At 55.8% G+C, this 22,048-nt stretch overlaps 1 protein-coding gene across 8 annotated transcripts; it reads right to left on the bottom strand.

Annotated features, from left to right (window-relative positions):
* Window positions 1–158: 158 nt before the first annotated feature.
* On the bottom strand, window positions 159–21,287 carry Mtss2 (MTSS I-BAR domain containing 2). 8 transcript variants are annotated; one of them, XM_040736981.1, is made up of 17 exons: window positions 20,975–21,285; window positions 20,321–20,463; window positions 19,834–19,926; window positions 16,734–16,795; window positions 16,570–16,643; window positions 15,789–15,873; window positions 15,598–15,689; window positions 15,440–15,514; window positions 15,162–15,170; window positions 14,140–14,297; window positions 13,702–13,809; window positions 12,849–12,946; window positions 10,777–10,993; window positions 4,163–4,237; window positions 3,616–3,792; window positions 3,277–3,442; window positions 159–3,083 (listed from the first exon to the last, which is right to left on the bottom strand). In XM_040736981.1, the coding sequence occupies exons 5-17, from the start codon at window positions 16,586–16,588 to the stop codon at window positions 2,296–2,298; spliced, it is 2,067 nt and encodes a 688-aa protein (XP_040592915.1). In that variant the 5' UTR covers window positions 16,589–16,643; window positions 16,734–16,795; window positions 19,834–19,926; window positions 20,321–20,463; window positions 20,975–21,285; the 3' UTR covers window positions 159–2,295. The 8 variants fall into 8 exon arrangements, with proteins under 8 accessions (XP_040592915.1, XP_040592921.1, XP_040592909.1 ...); XM_040736987.1 differs by lacking the exon at window positions 19,834–19,926; XM_040736975.1 differs by lacking the exons at window positions 19,834–19,926; window positions 20,321–20,463 and having other exon boundaries at window positions 10,777–10,897; window positions 20,975–21,286.
* Between the last annotated feature and the right edge of the window lie 761 nt (window positions 21,288–22,048).

Below are 22,048 nucleotides of genomic sequence, written 5' to 3' on the forward strand. Positions count from 1 at the left end.
CCACTTCTCCGTGGCTTGTATCAACCCAGCTCGGGGCTGACGAAGGCCGGGACGCAGGGGTGGGGAGCAGAGCAGGCCCTGCAGCTCAGGAAAGGCAGGCAGGCCCAGGGTGTTAACTACAGTACCACAGCCCAGGGAAGGCAGGCAGGCCCAGGGTGTTAACTACAGTACCACTTTATTAATACTGGAATCTTCACAGTGCATTTGTTACTTGTAGCAGTGACTATTTAAATCAAGGAGAGGATGGAAAAGGGGAGGGTAGGAGAATTTATCCAAAACTTGACAGAAAGAAAAGAAAAAAAAAGTGGTTCTGGTGGGATGGAGGATGGGAGGTGGAGGATGAGGAGGAACCAGAAGGGTGCAAAATAAATTAAAAAAAAAAGGAACACGTTAACAGCACCAGAAAAGTTACGTCAGTCAAAAGACACATTTGAAAAGAATATTTTGCTGTACAAAACGAAAAATAAAATGTATGTGAAGAAGCCCCAAAGCAAAGTCTGTGGTGCAGGGTGGTTGGCTCGGATCCCGAGGGTGGGCCTACATGAGGGGTGGACACTACAGAGAAGGTGAGCGGGGGAGGGATGGAGGGAGGCTGAGTGGGAGTGGGGATGCCACCCCATCCTCTCCCTGGGGAGGCCCTGACCTCCTTCTCTTCAGGGCTCGGAGCCCATGCTCTCAGGAACACCCCCTCCTCCAGGACCCAGCCACACCCCGAGTGTAGGGCCCACATCCCGCATCCCTTTCCATCGGCCCTGAGAGCCCTGCTGGGGAAGGTGCAGCCAGTATGTTACCCCAGGGTTCCACAACTGGCCACCTGCTTTCCCGGCCCTATACTTGGGGGTCTGGTTACAACTGACGTTAGCGGACCAGGTCTCAGACCGGGAACTCATTCTCTAGAAATCTCATGGGCATTGGAGCTCCCTTAACCTTGGGCCCAGATCGGCCCCGACTCCACTCCGTCCAGAACAAGGCATGCTCTCTGGACTCCCTGTGGGGCGAGGGAGTTTGCTGCCTGCTCTACCCGCACCTCCTGAATCTCTCCTCTCGCCCTACACATAACGTGCTTTGACTTGCTCAGACTTGGGGTTGCACAGTGGAGGCAGTCCCCGCTTCTCAGGCCCCTGCTGCCAGACCCAGCCAGGCCTGCAAGCAATGATGGCATTGCCTCTGGCAACAGAAAGTCAGAACTGGCCTGCTAAGACTTTCTCTGAGCTGGGCCTGCAGCTCACTCAGACCACACAGACTGCCCAGGCCCCTGGCCTACCCTCTCAAGCCTTATTCTACCAACACTCGAGACGGTGGCGAGAAGAGTAGCTCCCCCTGGTTTAGTGAAAGCTGACTCCACCCTTCTCCTGCCACGAGCCCACTGTGGGGCCCCCACATCTGTCTCTCAGGCACTCAGACACACACCCTGTACCACCAGCTAGCCCCACACGTAGTTCCTGTCTGGGGCCAGCTCCATTTTATTACAGTCATAAAATATCCCCCCCATACCCTCTAATGCTCCAGCCCTTATCCCCAGCAACGGGCGAGACTGTAACCCCAAGGTGTCCCCAAGTTAAAGCCTCAAAGTGTCCAGAGGAGAGCAGGATGTGTGAAACACCTGCTGTGGGCTTCTGGCCTCACCCTCCGGCTGCCCTGCCTCGCCTCCACTAGCTACTCCTCCCAGGGAAGGGTGCTGGAAGGTCCCCTGAGACAAGGCCCCTACATTTCCTCCCTCTAGGCTCTCCTTCCCCTCAAGTGGGCCTGGCTTCCCAAGACTTGACGGTTCCCTAACCCCAGTCACAAATTGGTACTCAGCTGATTGGGTGCCTGGCCCCTCCATGACCACCCTGTCCCCAAAAGAGTAGAGCCTGGAGAGGCAGGGTAAAGGCAGAGGAAAGGGCATGGGGCCCAGACAGGGAGAAGGGGAAGCCGGCATTCAAGGGAAGAGCCGGGCACACGGCCCTGGGGGCAGCAGGAACAGAGGAAGGAAATCGTGGACCCCAGGCCAGGTGGGGCCGTGTGGCAGGCCCAGCCCTTGGTTATGGGCTCTGGGGTTGGGGCACAGCAGGGCCTACAGGGAGGAGTGGGTGAGGGAAGTATAAAACAGGCTCTGTCCTGGCGAGGTGCGCGAAGGAAGTCACTTCCCATGAGATGCTGAGATCAGCCTGGCTGTCTTTCTGTAAAGTGGCTGTGCCTCATTCCTGACGCTGTTCTGTCTTCTGGCTGAGCCACTGCTCAGTGGCTGGCCGCTGCTCGCAGATCAGGCCACCTACGTGTGCCAGCCCAGATAGGGAGGGGAGGGCGGCACCATCATAAGATGCGGGGCGCCGACCTGTCGTTGGTGACGGTCCTGCGGAGCCGGACCCCTCGCCGAATGGCCACCAGCATGTCTTCGGCTGGGGGGTCACTGGTGGCAGCAGGGGGTGGGGTGGGTGTCTCCTCTGAAGGGGTGGCCGACAGAGCAGTAGGGAAAGGGAACTGGCCCTCACCCAGGGCGTGGGCACCGGCCACCAGCTCCCCGAGCTTCTCCACCAGGCTGTGCCTGTTGGCAGCCAGCTGCTGCTCTTCATCGTCCTCAGCGGCCAGCCCCACCCCAGCCCCGCTGTGGCTAGCTGCCTCAGGGGATGGGCTGCCCCAGGCTGTGTTGGGCAGGCTGAGCCTCTTCGGGGAGGCTTTGGCCAGGTCTGCAGCCAGAGGCGAGGCCGCCTCGTCGGTATAGAAGACACACTCCTCGCTGCCCGCCCGCGTGGGCCCCACATAACCAGGGGAGTCGGGCACTGTGGGTGTCTTCACAGGGACGATGGGTGGGCGGATGGGGATGGGGCCCGCGCTGGACAGGGCGCGGCGCACAGTGGGCTTGGTAGAGGGTGTGCGGCGGATGGTGGCCACACCAGGGGGTGCACCTGAAGGTAGCCCCATGGCCGTGGGCAGCCCTGCAGTGGGCAGCCCAGCAGTGGAGGCCGGGCGCTTGGTCTGGATCAGGCGGCGGTAGTTCTGGGCAATGTTGCTGTTTCGAGGGATGGTGGATGATTTGTCGAACTCAGGGGGGCCCTCGCTGTCCGCATCCCCATTCACAGAGTAGCAGTCGTAGTCTGAGCCTGGAGACACAGGGCGTGGTGAGCCCAGGGTCAAGGGGGCTCCCTGAACCCCACACCTACTCAAGGGAGACAGAGAGAGGGAAGGCAGGCCTCTTCCGTGGGACCCTCATCCCGGGTGTCCAGGGTTGGGTGGGTCCTGCGTCTGGGAAGGCCCAGCAAGCACACTCAGCCTGTGGGACGCCTCTAGGCCCACCTTGGGAGGGGATGGTGTCCTCGGAGCACGAAGGCGTGGTCGTCTGCGTGCTGTAGCCACTGGAGTACTGCAGCGAGTCCCGGCTGCTCTTCTGGTGTTCCAGGCTCAGTCCACGGGTCAGCACCATGGCCAGATCACTGGCTGCAGGGGACACCTCCTCACCATGCTGAGGGTGGGGAAAATGGCGGACTAGAGACTGACCTCCACCTCCACCTTCTTTTGGGAGTCTAGGTGGCTCCACTGAGGTGGACAGAGAGGGCCCAGAAGACCACCTGTGGGTATGCTGGCCCTGACCCAGGAGTGAAGGTGCGGCCTGGCTGGGAGCCAGCTGTCACTTACTTTGGCTGCTATGGTTGCAGGAGACATCCGGGGACGGGGTACCTCCTCTCCACTGGAGCCCACAGCGCTTCCCCCAGTGGGGCCCGGCTCAGTGTCTCGCAGGAGCTCCACCCGATCTTTCCTCCGCTGCAGGGTGGTGGCCGAGGGCTGTTCATGGGGACCAGTCTTGGTCCAGTCCTGCAAGGTACGGCAGGCAAGTTAGGAAGACCCTAGGCCTTGTTGCCCGTGACCAGAGGCCCTTCTTTGTGGCTGAGGCTCAGGGGGTACTGATCAGTGAGGGGTCTCTTGTTCACAATCAGGGCTCAGGCCCGAATCTGGTGGGCAGTGGTGACTGCTCTGTTCCACCAGCCCGGGGCAGGGCAGGATGTCCCAAGACAGAGAGGTATGACCACAGAAGCGCCTGGGTGTGGCTGTATCACAAACAAACGCCAGGCCATACAGCTTCCTGCTGAATCTGGCAGCCCGCGCTGTGGCAACTGCCCCAGGTCAGGAGGGCATGGGGTGGGCATCGGGTAATGGTCATGGGACTGGGGCCAAGGGCACTGACCGAGGTGGGGGAGCTGCACTCGCTAACCGACTGGCAGGTTTCTGAGGCCTCGGAGGACGCAGAGCTGGAGGACTTCTGCCATGCAGAGGCGAGCGGGTGGTCGCAGATGGGGGCCCCCGCGGACAGACAGGCCAGCGAGGCAGGGAGGAGAAAAGAGGTCTGGTCACAGTGGTAGCGTGCAGTGGGCGGTCCGATTCAGCATTTGACCCTGTACTCCCCTCCTGGTGGTAGAGCCACCAAGACCACCACAGACACAGAGGCAGCAGCCCAGGGCACATCCTGCAGGCACTGCCCTGCCCACAACCCAGCCTGTGTTTTAAGGCTTCAACTTAGAGAATTCACTACCGACAGCTTGCTTGTGGCGGCAAGGGAAAGAGTGACACTGGGGACACACAAGGGTGTTTGGTTTGGGCATCCCGGTTGATGATGTCACTGTTTTCTCAGGGATGGCATGGAAAGAAGGGACTACACAGTCCTGAGTGCCATTCTGGGCACATGTGACTGAGATGGCCATCAGCTCTCTGTGCACAACCACATGTACGACCTGGAGCAAGGGAAGGATTGGGGCTAGGGCTAGGCATGGGGCAGCAGTCGGGTGGGACAAGGCTGATTAGAGACGAGGTTCGCAAGTCTTTGGGGGTGCTGAGGCTCAGTGGCAGGGAGGAGGAGGACAGGGCAGTACAGGAGCTGTCAAGGAAGAGGGGACCTCAAGGCAGATGCTGACTCTGCAGTGAGAGCAGAGCTGGAGTCGGATGACCCCATCGCCATGTGATGACCAGCTAAGCCCGGGAAGCTTCAGCGGCAGCCTTCCCTACCAACGCTTCCGTGACATCCCTGACTTAGACTACAACGTTTCCTGCAGTGAGGAGCAGGGGTCACCCGAGGGAGAAATAACAGAAATAACACATTCACATTCAGCAATGTGACATTAACCCAGTAAAAAACCCAGTGTTAAAACTCAGCAAGAGGGCTGGAGAGATGGTTCAGCGGTTAAGAGCACTGATTGGCTGCTCTTCCAGAGGTCCTGAGTTCAGTTCCCAGCAACCACGTGGTGGCTCACAGCCATCTGTAATGAGATCTGGTGCTCTTTTCTGGTATGGAAGAAAACAAAGCACTCACATATATATAATAAATAATAAATAAATATATAATTTATATATGTTATATATATAATATCTCCAACTCAGCAAGAGCCAGGTGGTGGTGGTGGCTCACGCCTTTAATCCCAGCACTTGGGAAGCAGAAGCAGGTGAATCTCTGTGAGTCTGAGACGAGCCTGGTGTATAGAGCGAGTTCCAGGACAGCCTCCAAAGCTACAGAGAAACCCTGTAAAAAGAACAAAACAAAACAAAAAAACAAAAACAACAACAACCACAACAAAAAAACTTAGCAAGAAGGTTAACACACAAAAAAGAAAAAAAAATAACACAAGCCATTAACAGTAAGGAACTTCTTTAGCCCAAAAGAGAAGATCCACAGAGATATGGACACCTTTCCCTCTGAGGCTGGGGAAAAGACAAAGATGTCCACTATCACCATTTTCAAGCAATCCCTGTCAGGGCAATAAAGCAAGAAAAAGACATCAGAGAGGGTCTGGAGAGATGGCTCAGTAGTTAAGAGCACTGACTGCTCTTCCGGAGGTCCTGAGTTCAATTACCAGCAACCACATGGTGGCTCACAACCACCTTGAATGAGATCTGGTGCCCTCTTCTGGCCTGAAGGCATACATGCAGACAGAACACTGTATACATAATAAATCTTAAAAATAAATCAGAGACTAAAAGGGCTAGAGAAATACGATGACAGAATAAAGAGCTTTTGAATGATTCAGTATCTCAAGCAGAACAACAAAAGCGCTAATGATTTTTAAAATGGATAAATTGGACTGATCTTAAAATTAGGGACATTTGGTCCTTCAAAGATACTACTAAAAGGGCTAGAGAGATGGCTCAGCAGTTAAGAGCACTGCTGTTCTTGTAGAAGACCTGGGTTCAATTCCCACTAGCTGTAACTCCAGTTCCAAGGATTCTGATGCCCTTTTCAGGTCTCCTCAGGCACTGCATGTATGCAGGCAGGAAAATAATTAACACATGAAATAAAAACATGGAAATATTAGAAAACAGATACCAGCACATGCCTTTAATTCTAGCACTGAGGAGGCAGAGGCAGACACATGAGTTTGAGGCTAGCCTGGTCCACAGAGCAAGATCCAGGACAACCAGGGCTACAAAGAGAAATCCTGTCTCAAAAAAAAAAAAAAAAAAAAAGAACATAGATACATAGATACCAATAAGGTAGTAAAATAGTACTCAGAGAATATTTCTTTTTCTTTTCTTTTTTTTCAGAGGCAGGGTTTCTCTGTGGCTTTGGAGGCTATCCTGGAACTAGCTCTTGTAGACCAGGCTGGTCTTGAACTCACAGAGATCTGCCTGCCTCTGCCTCCCGAGTGCTGCGATTAAAGGCATGGGCCACCAACGCCTAGCTCAGAGAATATTTCTGATGAAGGATATGTACCTACAATATATGTAGAATTCTAAAAATCAACATACACGCAAACACTCTCTCATGAAAAGTGGGCAAATGGGGGCTGGAGAGATAGCTCAGAGGTTAAGGGCACTGGCTGCTCTTCCAGAGGTCCTGAGTTCAATTCCCAGCAACCACATGGTGGCTCACAACCATCCATAATGAGGTCTGGTGCCTTCTTCTGGCAGAACACTGTATGCATAAAAATAAACATTAAAAAAAAGAAAAGTGGGCAAATGATATGAATAGGTCCTGCAAAAAGATATTCAAGCCGGGCGTTGGTGGCCCATGCCTTTAATCTCAGCACTCGGGAGGCAGAGGCAGGCGGATCTCTGTGAGTTCGAGACCAGCCTGGTCTACAAGAGCTAGTTCCAGGACAGCCGCCAAAGCCACAGAGAAACCCTGTCTCGGAAAAAAAAACCAAAAAAAAAAAAAAAAAGATATTCAAATGTTCTTTACAAGTATGAAAAATACATTAGACCTAGTGGCACACGCCTTTAATCCCAGCACTCGGGAGGCAGAGGCAGGCGGATCTCTGTGAGTTCGAGGTCAGCCTGGTCTACAGATGGAGTTCCAGGATGACCAGGACTATGTAGTGAGACCGTCTCAAAGAAAAAGTATAAAAAATGTTCTACCGCATTATCATAAGAAGCATTAAAGTACAGGCACTATTACTACTGTATGCATATCAAAACAACTAAAGTGAAAAAGTTCTAAAATGCCAGGGCTGTTAGGGTTGTGGCACAGCCAACAGCTGTCACAACCTTGGTAACGAGAATCTTGTGATTCATAGTGGTACGCCTGCCCACCCACATTTCCCACAGCACCGTGAATGTGCACAGCAGCACCATGAGCAGCCGTGGTGGGATGGCTAGCTTTCTTAACTCGACAGAATACAGCATCACTTAAGAGGAGAGTCTTTTTTTTTTAGTTTTTCGAGACAGGGTTTCTCTGTAGCTTTGGAGGCTGTCCTGGAACTCGCTCTGTAGGGAATGTCTGCATTGGATTGGCCTGTGCACATGTCTATGGGTGGTTGTCTGAAGTTAACTGATCCAGCCCACATAGGCGGCACCATTCCCTAGGCCCGATCTGAATGAGTGGAGAAATCAGGCTGAGCACAAGCAAGCAAGCATTCGTTCACTTCTCTGCTCGTAACTGTTAATGAGCTGTTTGAAGTTTCTACCTTGCCCATAAAGGTGGCCTATTATCTGGATTAAAAGATGAATAAATCCCTTTCCCCTGTAAACTGCTTTTTTTGTTAGGATATTTTTCTCACAGAAATGAAGCTAGAATACCAGGGAACTATTTAAATGTCCCAGCAACCTAGACTACTCAAATAAATTACATACGTATTCAATGGAATGATATATCAATGAAAATGATACCCGTTTCCATGTAAAACAGATGAATCTCATAGCTCATAAACATAATGCTGGGAGCAGAAGTCAAACACACAAGACACATCCTGCATGGTTTCATATAAACCATATATGTAATTTTTTGTGGTACTGGGATCAAACCCAAGGCTTCATGAATGCTATATAAGTGTTTGACAACTGAGCTACGCGCCTAGCCTAGTAAGTTACAGGTGTGTAGTGATGGAGGCATGCAGGAACGTTGGGGTCAGCTGTGTCTTGTTTTTGGTGCTGACGGCATGAGTGTGTTCAGTTGCAGACTTTTTCAGATATATATTTACTTTGTATGGATGGACAGCGTATATCAATTAAAATTCTTGGCACTCAGTGGCAGTGGGTTTTAACTCATAGATCACACAGTTTTATGAGTCCATTATGGCACACATAGGTAACTGTGTACACAAATATGTGGGGAGAAGGGATGCCTTGATTTTCCAGTGGGATTTCAGTCGATAAATGGGAGGAACGATGGAATCAGGAAATCCCTTTTGAACAGGTGAAGGTGCTGAAATAAAGGTGTGAATAATTGGTGGGGAGCAGGGAGGGTATTTGTAGAGTCTCAAGGTGTGACCCACAGGATACCTCATTAATTACAAGAGGAAAGGAACAGTGGGTAGTCTGGCCAACTCCGTCTCGTCACCAGTCATGAGGCAAAACGACATCTCACAGTAGAGAGAACACCACTTCTGTGGTACTCTTGCCAGAGACGTTTGGCCTTTTATTCTCAACAAGAAGACATCAGACCAGCCCAAACTAACAGGCAGTCTATAAAATATCTGAATGGTGGTATTCACCATACCAAAGTTGAGATTCTAGACAGAAAACTGCACCATCGCACATAGGAGAAGCGTGGATGGCACTAAGAACTCAATGCAACCCAGGGTTTTCTGCTGCACTCTGGTCTCCTGGACCAGATAAAAGGACAGCAGAGAGGAAACTAGCTAAATGTGTATGTGTGTGGAGGGGGTCACCCCCCAAAAAACAAATACAACAAAGCAAAACAAAGGGCTGTAGAACATGTGGTGTGAGGCCATTGGGCCAGTCTTATTCCCCCAGTTCTGAAATGGTTTGGGGGCTCAGGGACAGGGTGCTTGCCTAGCCTGCACAAGTCCTTGGGTTCCATTCTTAGTGCCAGAAAAAAGAATGTCACCTTGGTATTTAAGCTGGGTGTCGCATCTCACATCCATAATCACAACATTTAGAAGGCTGAGGCAAGAAGATGGAGTTTGGGGCCAGCCTGAGTCACACAGTGAGAGGCGGCGCAGGCCTTTAATCCCAGCACTCGGGAGGCGGAGGCAGGCGGGTCTCTGGTCTACAAAGCTACCCAGAGAAACCCTGTCTTGGAAAACCAAAAACAAACAAACTCCCAAAACTGAAAAACCAAAACAAAAACCAAGGGGGTTAAACACAAACAAACAAAAAAATTGTTTGGTGGTTACGTAAGATGGTGACCTTGAGGTAAGACTGTGGGCAGGATTCCTAGCTGTTTACAGCTCTTTTATGAGCCTAAAATGAAATGAGCCAGGCATGAAGTTGCAGTCCTGTAATCCTAGCACTTAGGAGGCTGAAGCAGGGAGATTGCTAGTTTGAGACCAGCCTGCAATATATAGGGAAAACTTGTCCCTGATTAAAAAACCAAAAGCCCAAAACATTAATGAATCAATTGAACAACAACAAAAAACACCCTAAGTCCTTATTGAAGAAAGAGACACAGAAAGACAGAAGAATGTGACATACATTTAATTCTAACCCCAGCAGAACGGAAGCAATGAAAGTAGGGTGAACAGGTAATTACTGGGGACTGAGAGACAGAAAGAGTGAGGTCCTGAGCTTGATCCCTAGATCCCATACAGAAAAGCCACGCCATGGGCTGGAGGGATGGCTCAGTGACTAAGAGCACCACTTGCCGCTTTCCCAGGGGCCCTGAGTTCGGTTCCCAGCATCCACGCCAGAGAGCTGACAACTGCCTGTAACTTCAGCTGGAGGAGCTCCAAAGCCTCCGACCTCCATGGGCATCTGCACTCACAGGCATACACCCATATGCAGACACGTACCTACCCACAATTTAAAACAATAAAAAGAAACACACGCACACGCACGCGCACACACGCACACACGCACACGCACACACATGCACACTGTGCTACCTAATACCCTGATGTAAGACTACCACATGTGGGCGACAGCTCAGCCGTTGAGACCACTGGCTGCTTCACTTGCTAGCACCCACACTGCAGTTCATAACTGTCCATCTAAGGCTCTCTTCTGGCCTTCTTACACACCAGGCACACACACAATACATAGACAATGTGCAGACAAAACAGCCTCTCTCATAAAACAATAAATAGTAAAACTACTACATACACAAATGGCTAAGGCTAGAGGCATAGTTCAGTGGCAGAGTGCTTGTCTAGTTTGTACAGCGTTCTGGGCATCATCAGCACAGAAACTGTCAGCTTGGATAGAACAAGAATGTCCAGACGAGGCTCACCTCAGACACAGTGATACACTGTTTAAAAGCAGCTTGGAGATGGAGAAAAATGAGAGACACGCAGGACAGCAGGAAGGCCGTGCGACCAGTCTCCATGAGCTAACTGCTTCCCCTCTCAAGGACAGCCCGAGGCTGGCATGAGGCTCCTGCTCCCCACCCCTGTGGTCCTCCCGATGTCCTCTCACCTGGCTGGTGATGTCTGAAGGCATGGGCGAAGGGGGCTTGGAGTAGGCGGCGTCCTGGGAGACGAAGCCAGAGTCATGGGAAGAGACACTGGAGAGGCGGGTGGTGGCCGGCTGTGCCAGGCTGCGGTAGCGACAGGTGGAACTGGGTGAGTATGTTTGGGCACCCCCAGGCCATGGGGCTCCGCCACCCTTGGCACTGCTACTGCTGCTGGGGGCGCTAGGGGGGTGAAGGGAGAGACACAGCAGCCAGACGGGGAGACACGGGTGTGTGTAAAGGGGGGAGGGTGACAGATGAGGGTGGGAAGAGACGAGGAGCAAAGGAAGGAGAAGAAAACGTCAGACTACGAGGTGCTGAGAGCCAGGCACTGCCGAGGAGCCCCGGGACGGCATCGCCCAGCAGGGAGTCCCTGTCAGCGTGCCCCCACCGTGGGGAGTCCCTCCGCTTCCCATGTCACCACCACACTGGTTGTTCATGATGGGGGAGCTGAGTCACCAGGCACTGGAAACTGAGAACAGACACAAGGCTGGGAGTTTCTCAACTGCCTCCTCACAGCCTGCTTCTTGCTGTCTAGTCACAGTTGACTACCTGGCATATGGGGAGATGATGGCGTCTGGAAATGGAGGGTGCTTGCCAGGCTGGTCCTACCTTGTCATCACCTTGTCACCCCCTCTCAAGGGGTGCAGTTTTCTGGGGCTCTCCCCTTTGCCCATCCATTCCACCTCTAGCCGGCATTCCTGGGAGTGGAGACTGCCCTTCTCCTGGGCGTGACCTTGGTCCTCCAAAGCCCCACCCCTAAACATCTCCTTTATAATTACAGTCCTCCTGGGACAGCCACTGCCACTCATCCAGGGTCTGAAGAGGCCCCAGAAGCTGTGGGCCCACCGATCATTGGGTCTAGCTTCTTTCTAGCTCCCAGTGCCCAGACAGAGAACATTCTGGGGAGAAGGGTACCTGAGACAGAGCCTTGCTAATCCATAAGCTGCTGAGTTCACTGCCTTCCCTACCTGAGGTCCCTTGAACCATAAGCATCCCCTTCTAACTGACCTCAGGGCCAGCCTGATGGAGACCCCCCAAAGCCCACTCAAGCCAGGGCTGAAACCTGTGGCAATTGCCGGAGACCAACTTGAGGCAACCATGAGGCTGGAGTGTCCTTTACCCTGAAGCCCAAACAGATATTCCCGGAAGCTTCTTGATCTTAGACTCTTTTTTAGTTTTCTATATTGGGGCAGGGTCTCATATAGTCTAGGCTGGCTTCCGACTTGGCATATAGTTATGAATGACCTTGATTTCCTGCCCTCCCCGTCCAAATGCTGGGATTAAAGGTATGCATGCAACCAGTATCTCTACATAGTCTTGACACTCACTGTGTTGTCTAGGCTGGCCTTGAACTCTCAGAGATCCACCTGCCTCTGGTTTCCTTGTGCTGGGATAAAAGGCGTGCACTACCAAAAATGTTGCTCCACTTAACCTGTTACATTTATTTTTTGAGATAGGGTCTTAATAAGCAGCCCAGGTTGGCCCTGAAGCCATGATCTTCCTGCTTCCCTTCCTGGATCCCACCTTCTTATCGCTACCATAACAGACTGTGCTAGGCCCGGCAGGGGCCAGTGGCTAAATTACAACTCAAGTGTCTCAGTTCCCCTCCTGACGCAACGGTGCCAGGACTCAATGTAGAAAAACCCTTGGCGCCTTGGCACACAGCGACACTCCATCAATGAAGCCACTGCCCACCCGCCTTTCCTGCCAACACGCCTCGCCCATACGCCCTGTGTGTGAAAAGTGCTTGGAGCCGGGTGTTGGTGGCGCACGCCTTTAATCCCAGCACTCGGGAGGCAGAGGCAGGCGTATCTCTGTGAGTTCGAGGCTAGGCTGGACCGACAGCCTCCAAAATAATACAGAGAAACCCTGTCTCGTAGAACCAAAAAAAAAAAAAAAAAAAAAGTGCTTGGATGCTTAGAGGCAGTGTGAGTTCCAGTGCGGTGCTGAAGCAATTGCTAAGCCAGCGTTCCTGGGTTTCCCTAGACCTTCCTGGGATTACCTCCCCGTCCACCCTCCATTACTCCCCACCCACCTGCACATGCTGGACTTCCGGGAGCTGGAGCTGCTGGGTGATGAGGGTGGTGTCTGGTACGACCAGCTATAGTCGGAGCCCTTCAGGTCTTTGATCACCTGGACGGGGACATGGGGGCGGTCATTAGAGGCGACTCCTAAGGCTAGAATGTCTTACCCTGCTTCTGAGAGCTGTAGGGCAGGGCATCCTTCACTGTGTCCCCAACCATGGACTACACCTCAGGAGATGACCCTGAAGACATCAAGCCACCCTACCCTAGTCATTCTGGCTTATTACTGAACCTTGTCCCACCAGGCAGGAGACAAGGGACAAGCAGGTGCTACCAAGGACTCATGCCATGACATCAGGGGCGGAGATGGTCTCTGGACCTTTCTGAGTCGTGCTTTCTTCCGTGAGCTGGAGACAGCTCAGAACACAGTTGAAAGAACTCAGTGAGGCAACCCGAGGGGGGCGTGCTGCTGAGTTCGAGGTACACAGGCAGTTACCAACCACAGGGGCTGTCCAGTGCAGTGTGCGCCTCTGTGTGGGATGGCTTTGGTTCTACGGGAAGGGAGGTGATCCGGAAACGGATGGCACCCAGGGACCTCTATGTTTTGAGGGGTCAAGCCCCAGGGACCTGGCTTCTGCCCTTCTGTGTCTGTGTGAGCCCTACTGGGTCCTGAGCAATTCATACGTCACCAGGGCAGGCATGTACAGAAATCCCTCGGGGCCATTGGACAGTTTCTGGCCCTCTTCCCCCAGGTACCTCCCCCAAATACTTTCCTCTTCTCTTTTATCTACGGTCCCCACACGAGGGCAGGACCATCTCTTCCCTGGTCCTGGTCTTGGCCCTTGACTCCAGGGCTGGCCGCACCTGCTCACTGGCGGGAGGCAGCTTGTGCGGTTCTGCAGTCAGCACCACCAGGTCGTCAATGATGCCCTGGAGGTGGGTGATCTCTCCCAGCATGGTCAGCTCGCCGTTCTGAGGAAGCAGCCAGTCAGTCCCTGAGCTCCCGCACCTGGCCACCCACTCTGGTGAAACAGGCCCGTTAGGCGTCTCCTCTCTGGCCCTTCCCTGATCATTAACGCTGACCCAGGCTGGGCCTGTACAACCAGGGTCACTCATGTAAACATCTACGTATATTCAGCCAGAGTGTCACGAGCTGTAAGACCTGCTTTCAGGCCAGGCATACCAGGCCCTGAGTGAACTCACCCAGGATCCCCAAGAAGCAATGTGGGAGGTTAGGAGGTCTACCCCGGGCCTGTCCCCACCCCTCCCCAGGGGGAGGGTCCAAATCATCAGGAGACCCACCACCACAGGCTGAAGAAACGCGGTGAAGGTGCAGAAGCGCCCGCGCTCCTCGATCAGTGCCCGGCGGACTGCCTGCTTCTCCGTCTCTTCCAGTAGCAGGTACATGTCATTGACGTCTTGCAGCGCACTGTCCAGCTGAGGCTGCAGGTCTCCTTTTCCTGCAGGGGTTGGGAGGAGAGGCCGCGCTGGGGACGCTGGCCTGGGTGACTGTACCTATGGCTTAGGCCCCCGTGGGGTGCTTTTGGCTGTGGGGTTGGGGCAAGGGAGCCAGGGAGCATGGAGCAGACTCTAAGGCTTGTGGAGGGGCTGGTCCCACCAGAGCAGGCAGAGAAGACACGCAGACAGACTCACAGACACAGCAACACCAAGCTGTAAAGCCACATGGGAAATGGGGTGGGCCGGACCACAGGGAGGCCACCTGGAGGCCTCTACCCCTCAGGAGGCTTTAACTGGCCCAGCAGGGTAGCCCTGACCTCAAGAGACAGAGGGAAATGGCTGAGAGCAGGGGGTGGGGGGATGGGGGTGGAGGGGAGGCAAAGGGAGCAGGGGAGGGCTCAGCTCAGCTTCAGGCCAGGCCACTAAGAGGTGCAGGGGTCTGGAGCTGCCTGGGAAGCAGGCAGGAGTGTGTCAGCATGGGTCAGAGCTCAGCTCAGGGACCAGTGCACAGGACAGCAGCAGCGGCACAAAGAAGCAGTGAGAGACAGAGAGAGGAGAAAGGACGGTGTGGAGGAAATGGTCAGGGGGAAGGAGGTGGGACAGCCAGGGCCTGTGACCCCCACCCCGCCCAGCCACTGAACCCCTCTTGGCCTGGCACACTGACCCAGAGGTGGCTTGGGACTCATTTCTGGACAGGGGTCCTAAGGACACCAAGGGAAGTGTGCCCCAGGCCCCTCCCTTGCCGGACCATCCGCCTTCTCCTCCTTGGCCTGGAGAGGTTCCTTCCAGTGGCCCTGAGCTGGGGGTGGGGGTGGAGGCAGAGAGAGGCAACAAGGAGCAGCTGGAGGGACGGACATTTGACTTACCAAGCAGCTCTACAGGACGGATGTGGGAGGAGGAGAGGAGACAGAGAAAGAAAGAATGTGTGAAAGACAGCCGGGTGAGCCACTCCTGGGGAGGGGTGGGGGCCTGGGCAGTCTGGGGTGCTGGGTGCTCCCTCAGTCCCACCCGACATGTTGGGGTGACCTGTGCTGGGGACAGGACCCCCTGGCCAGGACGATGCCCTGGCTGTGCTCCACAGGGCAGCTGGGCCTATGGAACGGGGCCGAGGCACTGGGCCTCAGGGGGGTGCCGCGGGCTCTACCTTTGCGTGCCTTCTTCTGCAGCTTCAGCGTGTCGGATGACTTCTTTTTGATTTCATGCCTGGCTCGCTTGTACTCTGTGCAGGGGTGAGAGGGGAGCTATAGTAAGGGGTCCCCGAGGAGAGGCTCTGGAACCCCCCCCCGCAGAGTCCCACCCTACCTTTAGCATGGTCCTTGTCCAGTTGGTTGGCTGACTTCTTCCAGTCTTCGATGCGCTCCTGCAGTGGATTGATAAGGCTCTCCAGCAGCGCACTGTGGGACAGAGTCGTGGGTCAGGACTAGGGGGCTGAGGTAGGCTACGGATGGCCTCTCGAGGCTAGAATGCCCCTGCGGTCCGCTGTGCCCACTCACTTGGTGAACTGCCGCAGCTTGGTCTCGATGCTGCGGTGGCGCATGCACATGCGCGTGAGCGCTGAGCCAATGTCCCGCGTGGCCCCTGGCAAGGAAGCAAGCTACATGGGAAGGGGCCTGGCTGGGGGGGGGGCTCTGCAGTCCCGGCTTCGGGCCACGAGGGGGCGCGCTGTCCCTGAAAGGACGCTCCGCCCCGCCCCCATCACCTGCAATCTCGTAGCCCTTGGAACTAGGGTTGGGACATATTGGGCCATCCTAGCCTTCGTTGGTTTCTGGCTTCGGGTGCCCCGCTGGCCAGTCCTGGAGCCCTCCCCCTTTCCTAGCTGGGACAAAGATGAGACACCCAAGGAAAAGCCAGCAACATTTCTGAATTGTTCTACTGGGACCTAGGTGGGTGCAGATCCCACAGGATGCAGCCCTGGATTGTGTTAGCACTCAACTGTGTGGGATCCCAGGTGCTTGCTAGATGAACCAAGAGGAAAAGGGGCCTCCAAGTCCCCAGGGACTATTCACCTGCCCCATACAACTTGCAGAAGGCACAAGGGGATGACTAAGGAACTACAGAGCCGTCAACAGCTGCCACTGAGAGGTTAACTGAGCTGCCCATAGCAGGAGGATGATCTCCTGGTAACGTCCCTGTCACTGCTCACCTGTCCCATGCCATCACAACAGAAGCCAAGGTCTCCATTCTGGGCTTTGTGTCCTTCCCAAGGCCCATATCCCTCTCCAGCCTCCCGGCCCACTGGGCGCACCCCCACCTCCAACCACGCTCCCTCCCCACCTCGGGTGTTGGTGGCCATGTCAGCTACTTTCTGGAAGGCATCGAGGAAGGCCACAGCAGCCAGCACGGTGGTCCTGGGGAGACGGACAGCGGGGTGTGTGAGCAGCTGAGAGGCCTTCTCTGGCCATCCCTCCCCAGCGTGGACAACCCCGCCTGCGCCTCACCTCAGCTGAGAGTGGAGCTTTGCAGCCTTGGAGTTGAAGTCCTCCCAGATGGGGTAGGAGCTCTGTGATGACATGGGAGAGAAGCAAGACGCTGTGAGATGGGGCTTTAGGCTCCCCGCATGTCTAAACTCTGGGCAGTGTCTGCGATGGCCCTGCCCGTGCATAGAGGAGGTGTCGGAGCCCGCTGGGGCAAGAGAGGGCCCAGGGCCTGGGACTAGGCTGGAGAAGTCTGTCTGGTCTGCAGTTGGTAACCATGTGACACCCATGCTCCTTTGGTGGAGACGGAGGAGACAATGGGTGGCAGACAGTGTCCTCAGGGGCTTCCTCATGAGGCTCTGGGCTCTATCTGTCCTTGTGGTGGAAGGTGGGGTCTGACAGAGCTAAAGGCACACAGGTCTAATGTGGCCGGAAGCTGCTTTGGGCAGGCCGGTCAACCCTGGCCAGCACTGGTGGCTCACAGGCCCAGGGAGGCCATGGCTGCTACACAGCCTGGTCAGCCAGCCTGGGACAAGTAGGCCCCAGGCTGAATGGGGCCTTGTGCGGCCAACAGAGACACCTTTCTCCAGCCCCTCCTCTCCCCTCCAGGGGAACAGTGTGGCCTTTATCCTAGCCTGGCCAGAGGCTCTACGTTGGGAGGGGGTTTCCCACTAGTGAGTTCGGGCTCCTGGTGACTGAGTTGTCCAGTCTGATTAAGGGGCTTTTCTGGCTAATGCTCTCTTCATGACCGCCAGGCCTGGAGAAAGTTCAGCTTTGGCCGGGGGTGAGGGGGGGGGTGGGAGGGGCTGAGGGAGATTTTGCTCTTTGAAAGGTAGCCCAGAGCTACCAAAGGCCCAGTCCCTGTCCCACACAGACTGACTGGGGCTGAGGCTTCTCTTAAGGTCAAAGAGATAGTAGAGTCTCAGGTCCCAAGGACTCAGGGAGGGCTGGGCTTGGCTGGAACCCCGAGGTAGGTCCAGCCAGCTTCTCCAAGGACAGCAAGAAGGCGGGCCGCTTCACAGACCCTCAAAAAGCGCCCTCTCCCTGCCCAGTCAGGCCAGTGGCAGGGAGAGCAAATATTTGAGAAGTGCACCAGGCTGCAAGGAGAAGGCTGTGGGTGGGCTGTCCCCATCCACACAGCACAGGGTAAAAAGGCCTGGAGGTCCCTGCAGTTCCCAGGAGCTAATACAGGCATTGGCCTCTTGGGGTCTTTCAAGAGGGGGTACTCTCATACGTCCTAAATGCCACTTGGCAGGGAAGCCTGCTAAGACCTCCCTCCAGAGTGCAGAGAAAATGCTGGGGTGCAGGGCGTCCAATGTCCATTCTCCTGGTCCCCAGGAAAGCTTGGTTCCCTCAGCAACCCCTGGGCAGTCCCAGTGGTGGGGGACAAACCATTGTGTTGGGAAGGCAAGCCCTGTTTCCTCTCAGAAGATGGATTCAGACACCCCAGTCTTTAAGGGCATGGGCTTCTTCCCCCCACGTCCCCCTCGAAGGCAAAAGAGAGAGAAAAGCATGAATGACACATGCCCCAGGGAGAGGGTCAGCTTCACCAGGCTCAGGTTCTAAGCCCCTGCATGTCATCACAAGCCACGTAGCTGCACCACCTGGTCAGGTGTTCTGGGTCAATCCTTACAACACCCTGTCCGGAATGAAGCCCATTTTCCTGATGAGGAACTAGAGGCTCAGGGAAGCTCACTGATTTCTCTGAGGTCACAGGGACCGGGGGTCAAGGTCTGATCTTATATCAGACATATCAAGATAGAGAGACCCTGGGTTTGGGGGGGGGGATGATGGGGACTGAGAGAATGGGGACGACACCAGGCCTGCCACAAGCTTGGGGACTGCCCTGGAGAGGGGGAGGGGGGTTAGGGTGAGACAAACGTGGCTATGGCTGAGACGGAGTGTGTGGCTTTGGGTGGGGGTGACCCTGGCATTGTACCCATAGCCCCAGGTTTCTTCAGCTGTAAAATCAAGAGAAGGGACACAGCTCCCTCACAGGGCTTGCGTGTGGGCTCCTGGGGGCACTTACTGAGGGCGAACTGAAACCGTTTAGGAGGGCACGAGTGTGCCACCTCTCCGTGAGGAGCCCTTCCCCACAGCCAGGGCCTGTGTCTGTGGCACTCTCCACTCTGGACAATGATGAGCCCATTTTCTGGATAGCCCAGTGAGGGAGGGGGCCGCATCATCCCTATTGACAAGGCCTCTGGCCCTAGGCAAGTTCAAGACTCTGGGCTCACTGGCTTGAGACAGAGAGAGAAGGCAGAGTGGACTAGCTCTCCAGGGCCCTCCCAGACTCTGGGGTTGTGCCTTCCTCTGTCCATGTAGACATGATTGGGGACCCCTCCTCCCAGACCGTCCCTCAGCCCAGAGTTGGCCTTTCTAGTAGCTCCAGAGGGAGTATTGTGGGGAGCTCCCTGGGGATCAGCCCCATGGGGCAATCTGAGTGTCCTTAACTTCTTGCTGGTGGCCCCTGAGTGAGACAGCCTGAAGCAGTTTTCTGGAGTCCAGTCGACCAGCCTCGGGGTGGCCAGCCCGTCTATCGTGCCAGGGTCCCTGATGACACACCTGCCATTGATACGGCATATCGCATGTGATGTGACAATAAGGGCTCTTCCAGCCTGCCCTCACCTATCCAGCAATCTTGCCTGCCACTTAGCCTGAGCTCCTTGCTGAGCCTGGACCCGTATCTCATGGGAGTTCCTTGCAACTGGCGGAAATGGAGGACACAATCCTGCTGCTTCTCTGGGCAGAAGCGGCTGCTTGCTGCAGTGTTTGCGGAGTGGCTGCCAGTGGGAGGCAGTGCTGGCAGCTTCCACCCTCTGCCAGCCCAGCAGTGGCCAGGGGAGGTGGTCTGGGTTACCCAGTTTCAGAAAGGGATGCTGGTACCGAGCTTATAATGCTAGAATGGGCACAGAATGCCGAGGGCCAGCGAAGGGGCCCTCAGGGTGAGTTGCCAGGGATGGGGTCCCAGGGGAAAGTACAGACCTATGGGAAGGCGCTGGCATGCTGTCACCTGGCAAACCCCAGGCCAGCGTGGTTTCAGGCCTCTTTCTAGGGTAAGGATCTGGGAGATGCCGCTCCTCACTGGGGTGCTCCCTTGGCATCACCTTCCTCAAGCACTTGCCTGGAACCCTCGGTGGGGTGCAGTTGTATGTGGGTTCCGCAGACCCCAGGGTCTAGTAGGAATCTGGGTGGTTCTTGGTTAGTTCGTGTGAGCCTAGGGTGGGGAAGAGGGAGGCTCAGGTGTTTTGGTGCAGGGCCTAGTTCCTTCCCTGTCTGCCATCCTGCTCCCAGACTAGGGGAGGGGCATGGTGGAGGGCAGGAACACTGTTCTTGACTCCCACCCTGCCACTGAAGCTCTCCCTGCCTATTGGAGCTGTCCTGTCAAACACTGGTCTCTTTTGGAGTGAAGGAGAATTCGGTAAATCAGGGCTGAGGTCAGAAGCAGGATCTAATGGTCTCCTTAATGACCTTGAGCCATTCCTAGGCCTCAGTTTCCCCATCTAAAAGGAGTGCCAGTTCAGTCTGACCTTGAGTGATCAGGAAATGGGGGCTGCTGAAAGCGGTCCCCCTGCCCGGGGTTGCTTCACCAACACAGAGCTTCTGCCTACCTCCTCCAAAGGTGGATTCAGTCCGTCCTATCATTGGATTGCAGGGATGACCCCACCCGCCCGAGAACTGGGGTACTGGAGCTTGCTGGGGTTGCTGTTGGTGGTGGTGGTGGGGGGTGGGGCTGCGTCCACGCAGATACAGGCTGGCGGGGAAAGAGTTAACGGTTCTTTGCTTTATTATTTTTTCCTGCCTTGGCGGTGACAGCATTGTCTGGGCGTCGGGGTATGTGTGTGTGTGTGTATATGGGGGGGGGGGGGATTGTGGTGGAAGGGGGCGGAGGCCCAAGAGACCTTGGATCCGTTAAAGGGACTTAGGGGTCGGTCCTGGAGGCAAATCCAATTCATAGTTTAGGGGTCTGAGGCACGGAGAGCTCGCTGGTGCTCAGCCTTGGATTGGGATTGTAAGGGGCGACCTCACGGACAGCCCAACCTGCAAGCACTCACCCCTCCCAACCCGGCTCAGACAGGCACCCAGAGACCCTGGAACCAGGCGGGCGCAGCAGGGCAGGCTCAGACAAGGGCACCGGCTCACGGACACACCGACACACAGACACACAGACACACGAACATCGTGCCGTACGGCCACAGCAGGACACGGCTGCCCGCCACGCGTCCCTCGGAGGGGACCCGCTCCCCGAGCTCGCCCGGGGGTACCTTCATGTCGTTGACGATGGCCTGGAAGAGCCCGCCCAGGGCGCCGCACTCCTTCTCTGCCGTCTCCATGCTGGGGCCGGGCGCGCGGCAGCAGGGCGCGCAAGGGGCGCGGGGAGCCGCGCAGGGGAGGGGCCGGGCCGCCGCTCCGGGGCCGCGCCGCGGGTCTCGAGACCGCGCTCTCAGCGGCCGGCTGCCCCGCGCTCCGGGGTTATGGGTCGTGGACGAGTGGCGCGGGCCATGGCTCGGTGGGGCTGGGGGCGCGGCGCGGGCAGTTCGCGGCGCAGCCTCGGCGCGGGCACTGGAGCGGCGGCGGCGGTAATCCGAGCCGCCGAGGCTTGGGCGTCACGTGGGCGCGGCGGAGGGAGGGCCGCGGGGAGGGAGCGCGGGAGGGGGCTGTGGGAAAGGCCGGGCGGGCGCGGGCCCATTCACGGCCAGAAACCAGGGCTTTGAAATCCGAGCCCTGGCGCTGCCAGACTGGTCGGGCGAGAGGGGCCGGCGGGCGCGGGCGCCACCGCAGGTCGGGGCGGCGCAGGGGCGGGGCCCGACCAGCCCCCGGCGGGAGCGGCCCCCCACTTGCACCTTCAAGGCTACGGGCTGGCTAAAGATGAGCCCCACTGCGGATGCGGTCCTTAGCGCATCCCGCCATACGGATGGTTAACAGGGAGCAGGCTGTACGGGAGCTGTCCACAACAGACTATCCATTAAGTCCAACCCTCGTGTACACATGTCCTTCCGTTTTTCTTACTGGTGCTGATGCCACCTGGATTTGGGGTGGAACTAGTGATGGTGTCCTGGCCCAGCTTCCTCGTGAGTAGGGGTCTGTGTCGGACCTGCAGTGTAGTGTGTGGGGATGCGCGCATGTGCACGTGGTCGAGGGCAAATACTGCTGTCGCCCTGGAGACTCCAGGTGAACCTGCTCTCATGAGGAACACCTAGTTAAGGCTCTAGGGGAAAAAAAAAGGTACAAACTCCTGGCGACTAAAGGGACACAGTAGGCAACTAGGGGTTCATCAGAAGGCCAAGCCAAGAGAGGCCAGAGTCTGGTGACAAGTACAGAGGTTCTTTGAACTTAAA

The sequence above is a fragment of the Mesocricetus auratus genome, unplaced genomic scaffold (assembly GCF_017639785.1).
Source record: "Mesocricetus auratus isolate SY011 unplaced genomic scaffold, BCM_Maur_2.0 Super-Scaffold_6723, whole genome shotgun sequence".
Taxonomy (NCBI): Eukaryota; Metazoa; Chordata; class Mammalia; order Rodentia; family Cricetidae; genus Mesocricetus; species Mesocricetus auratus.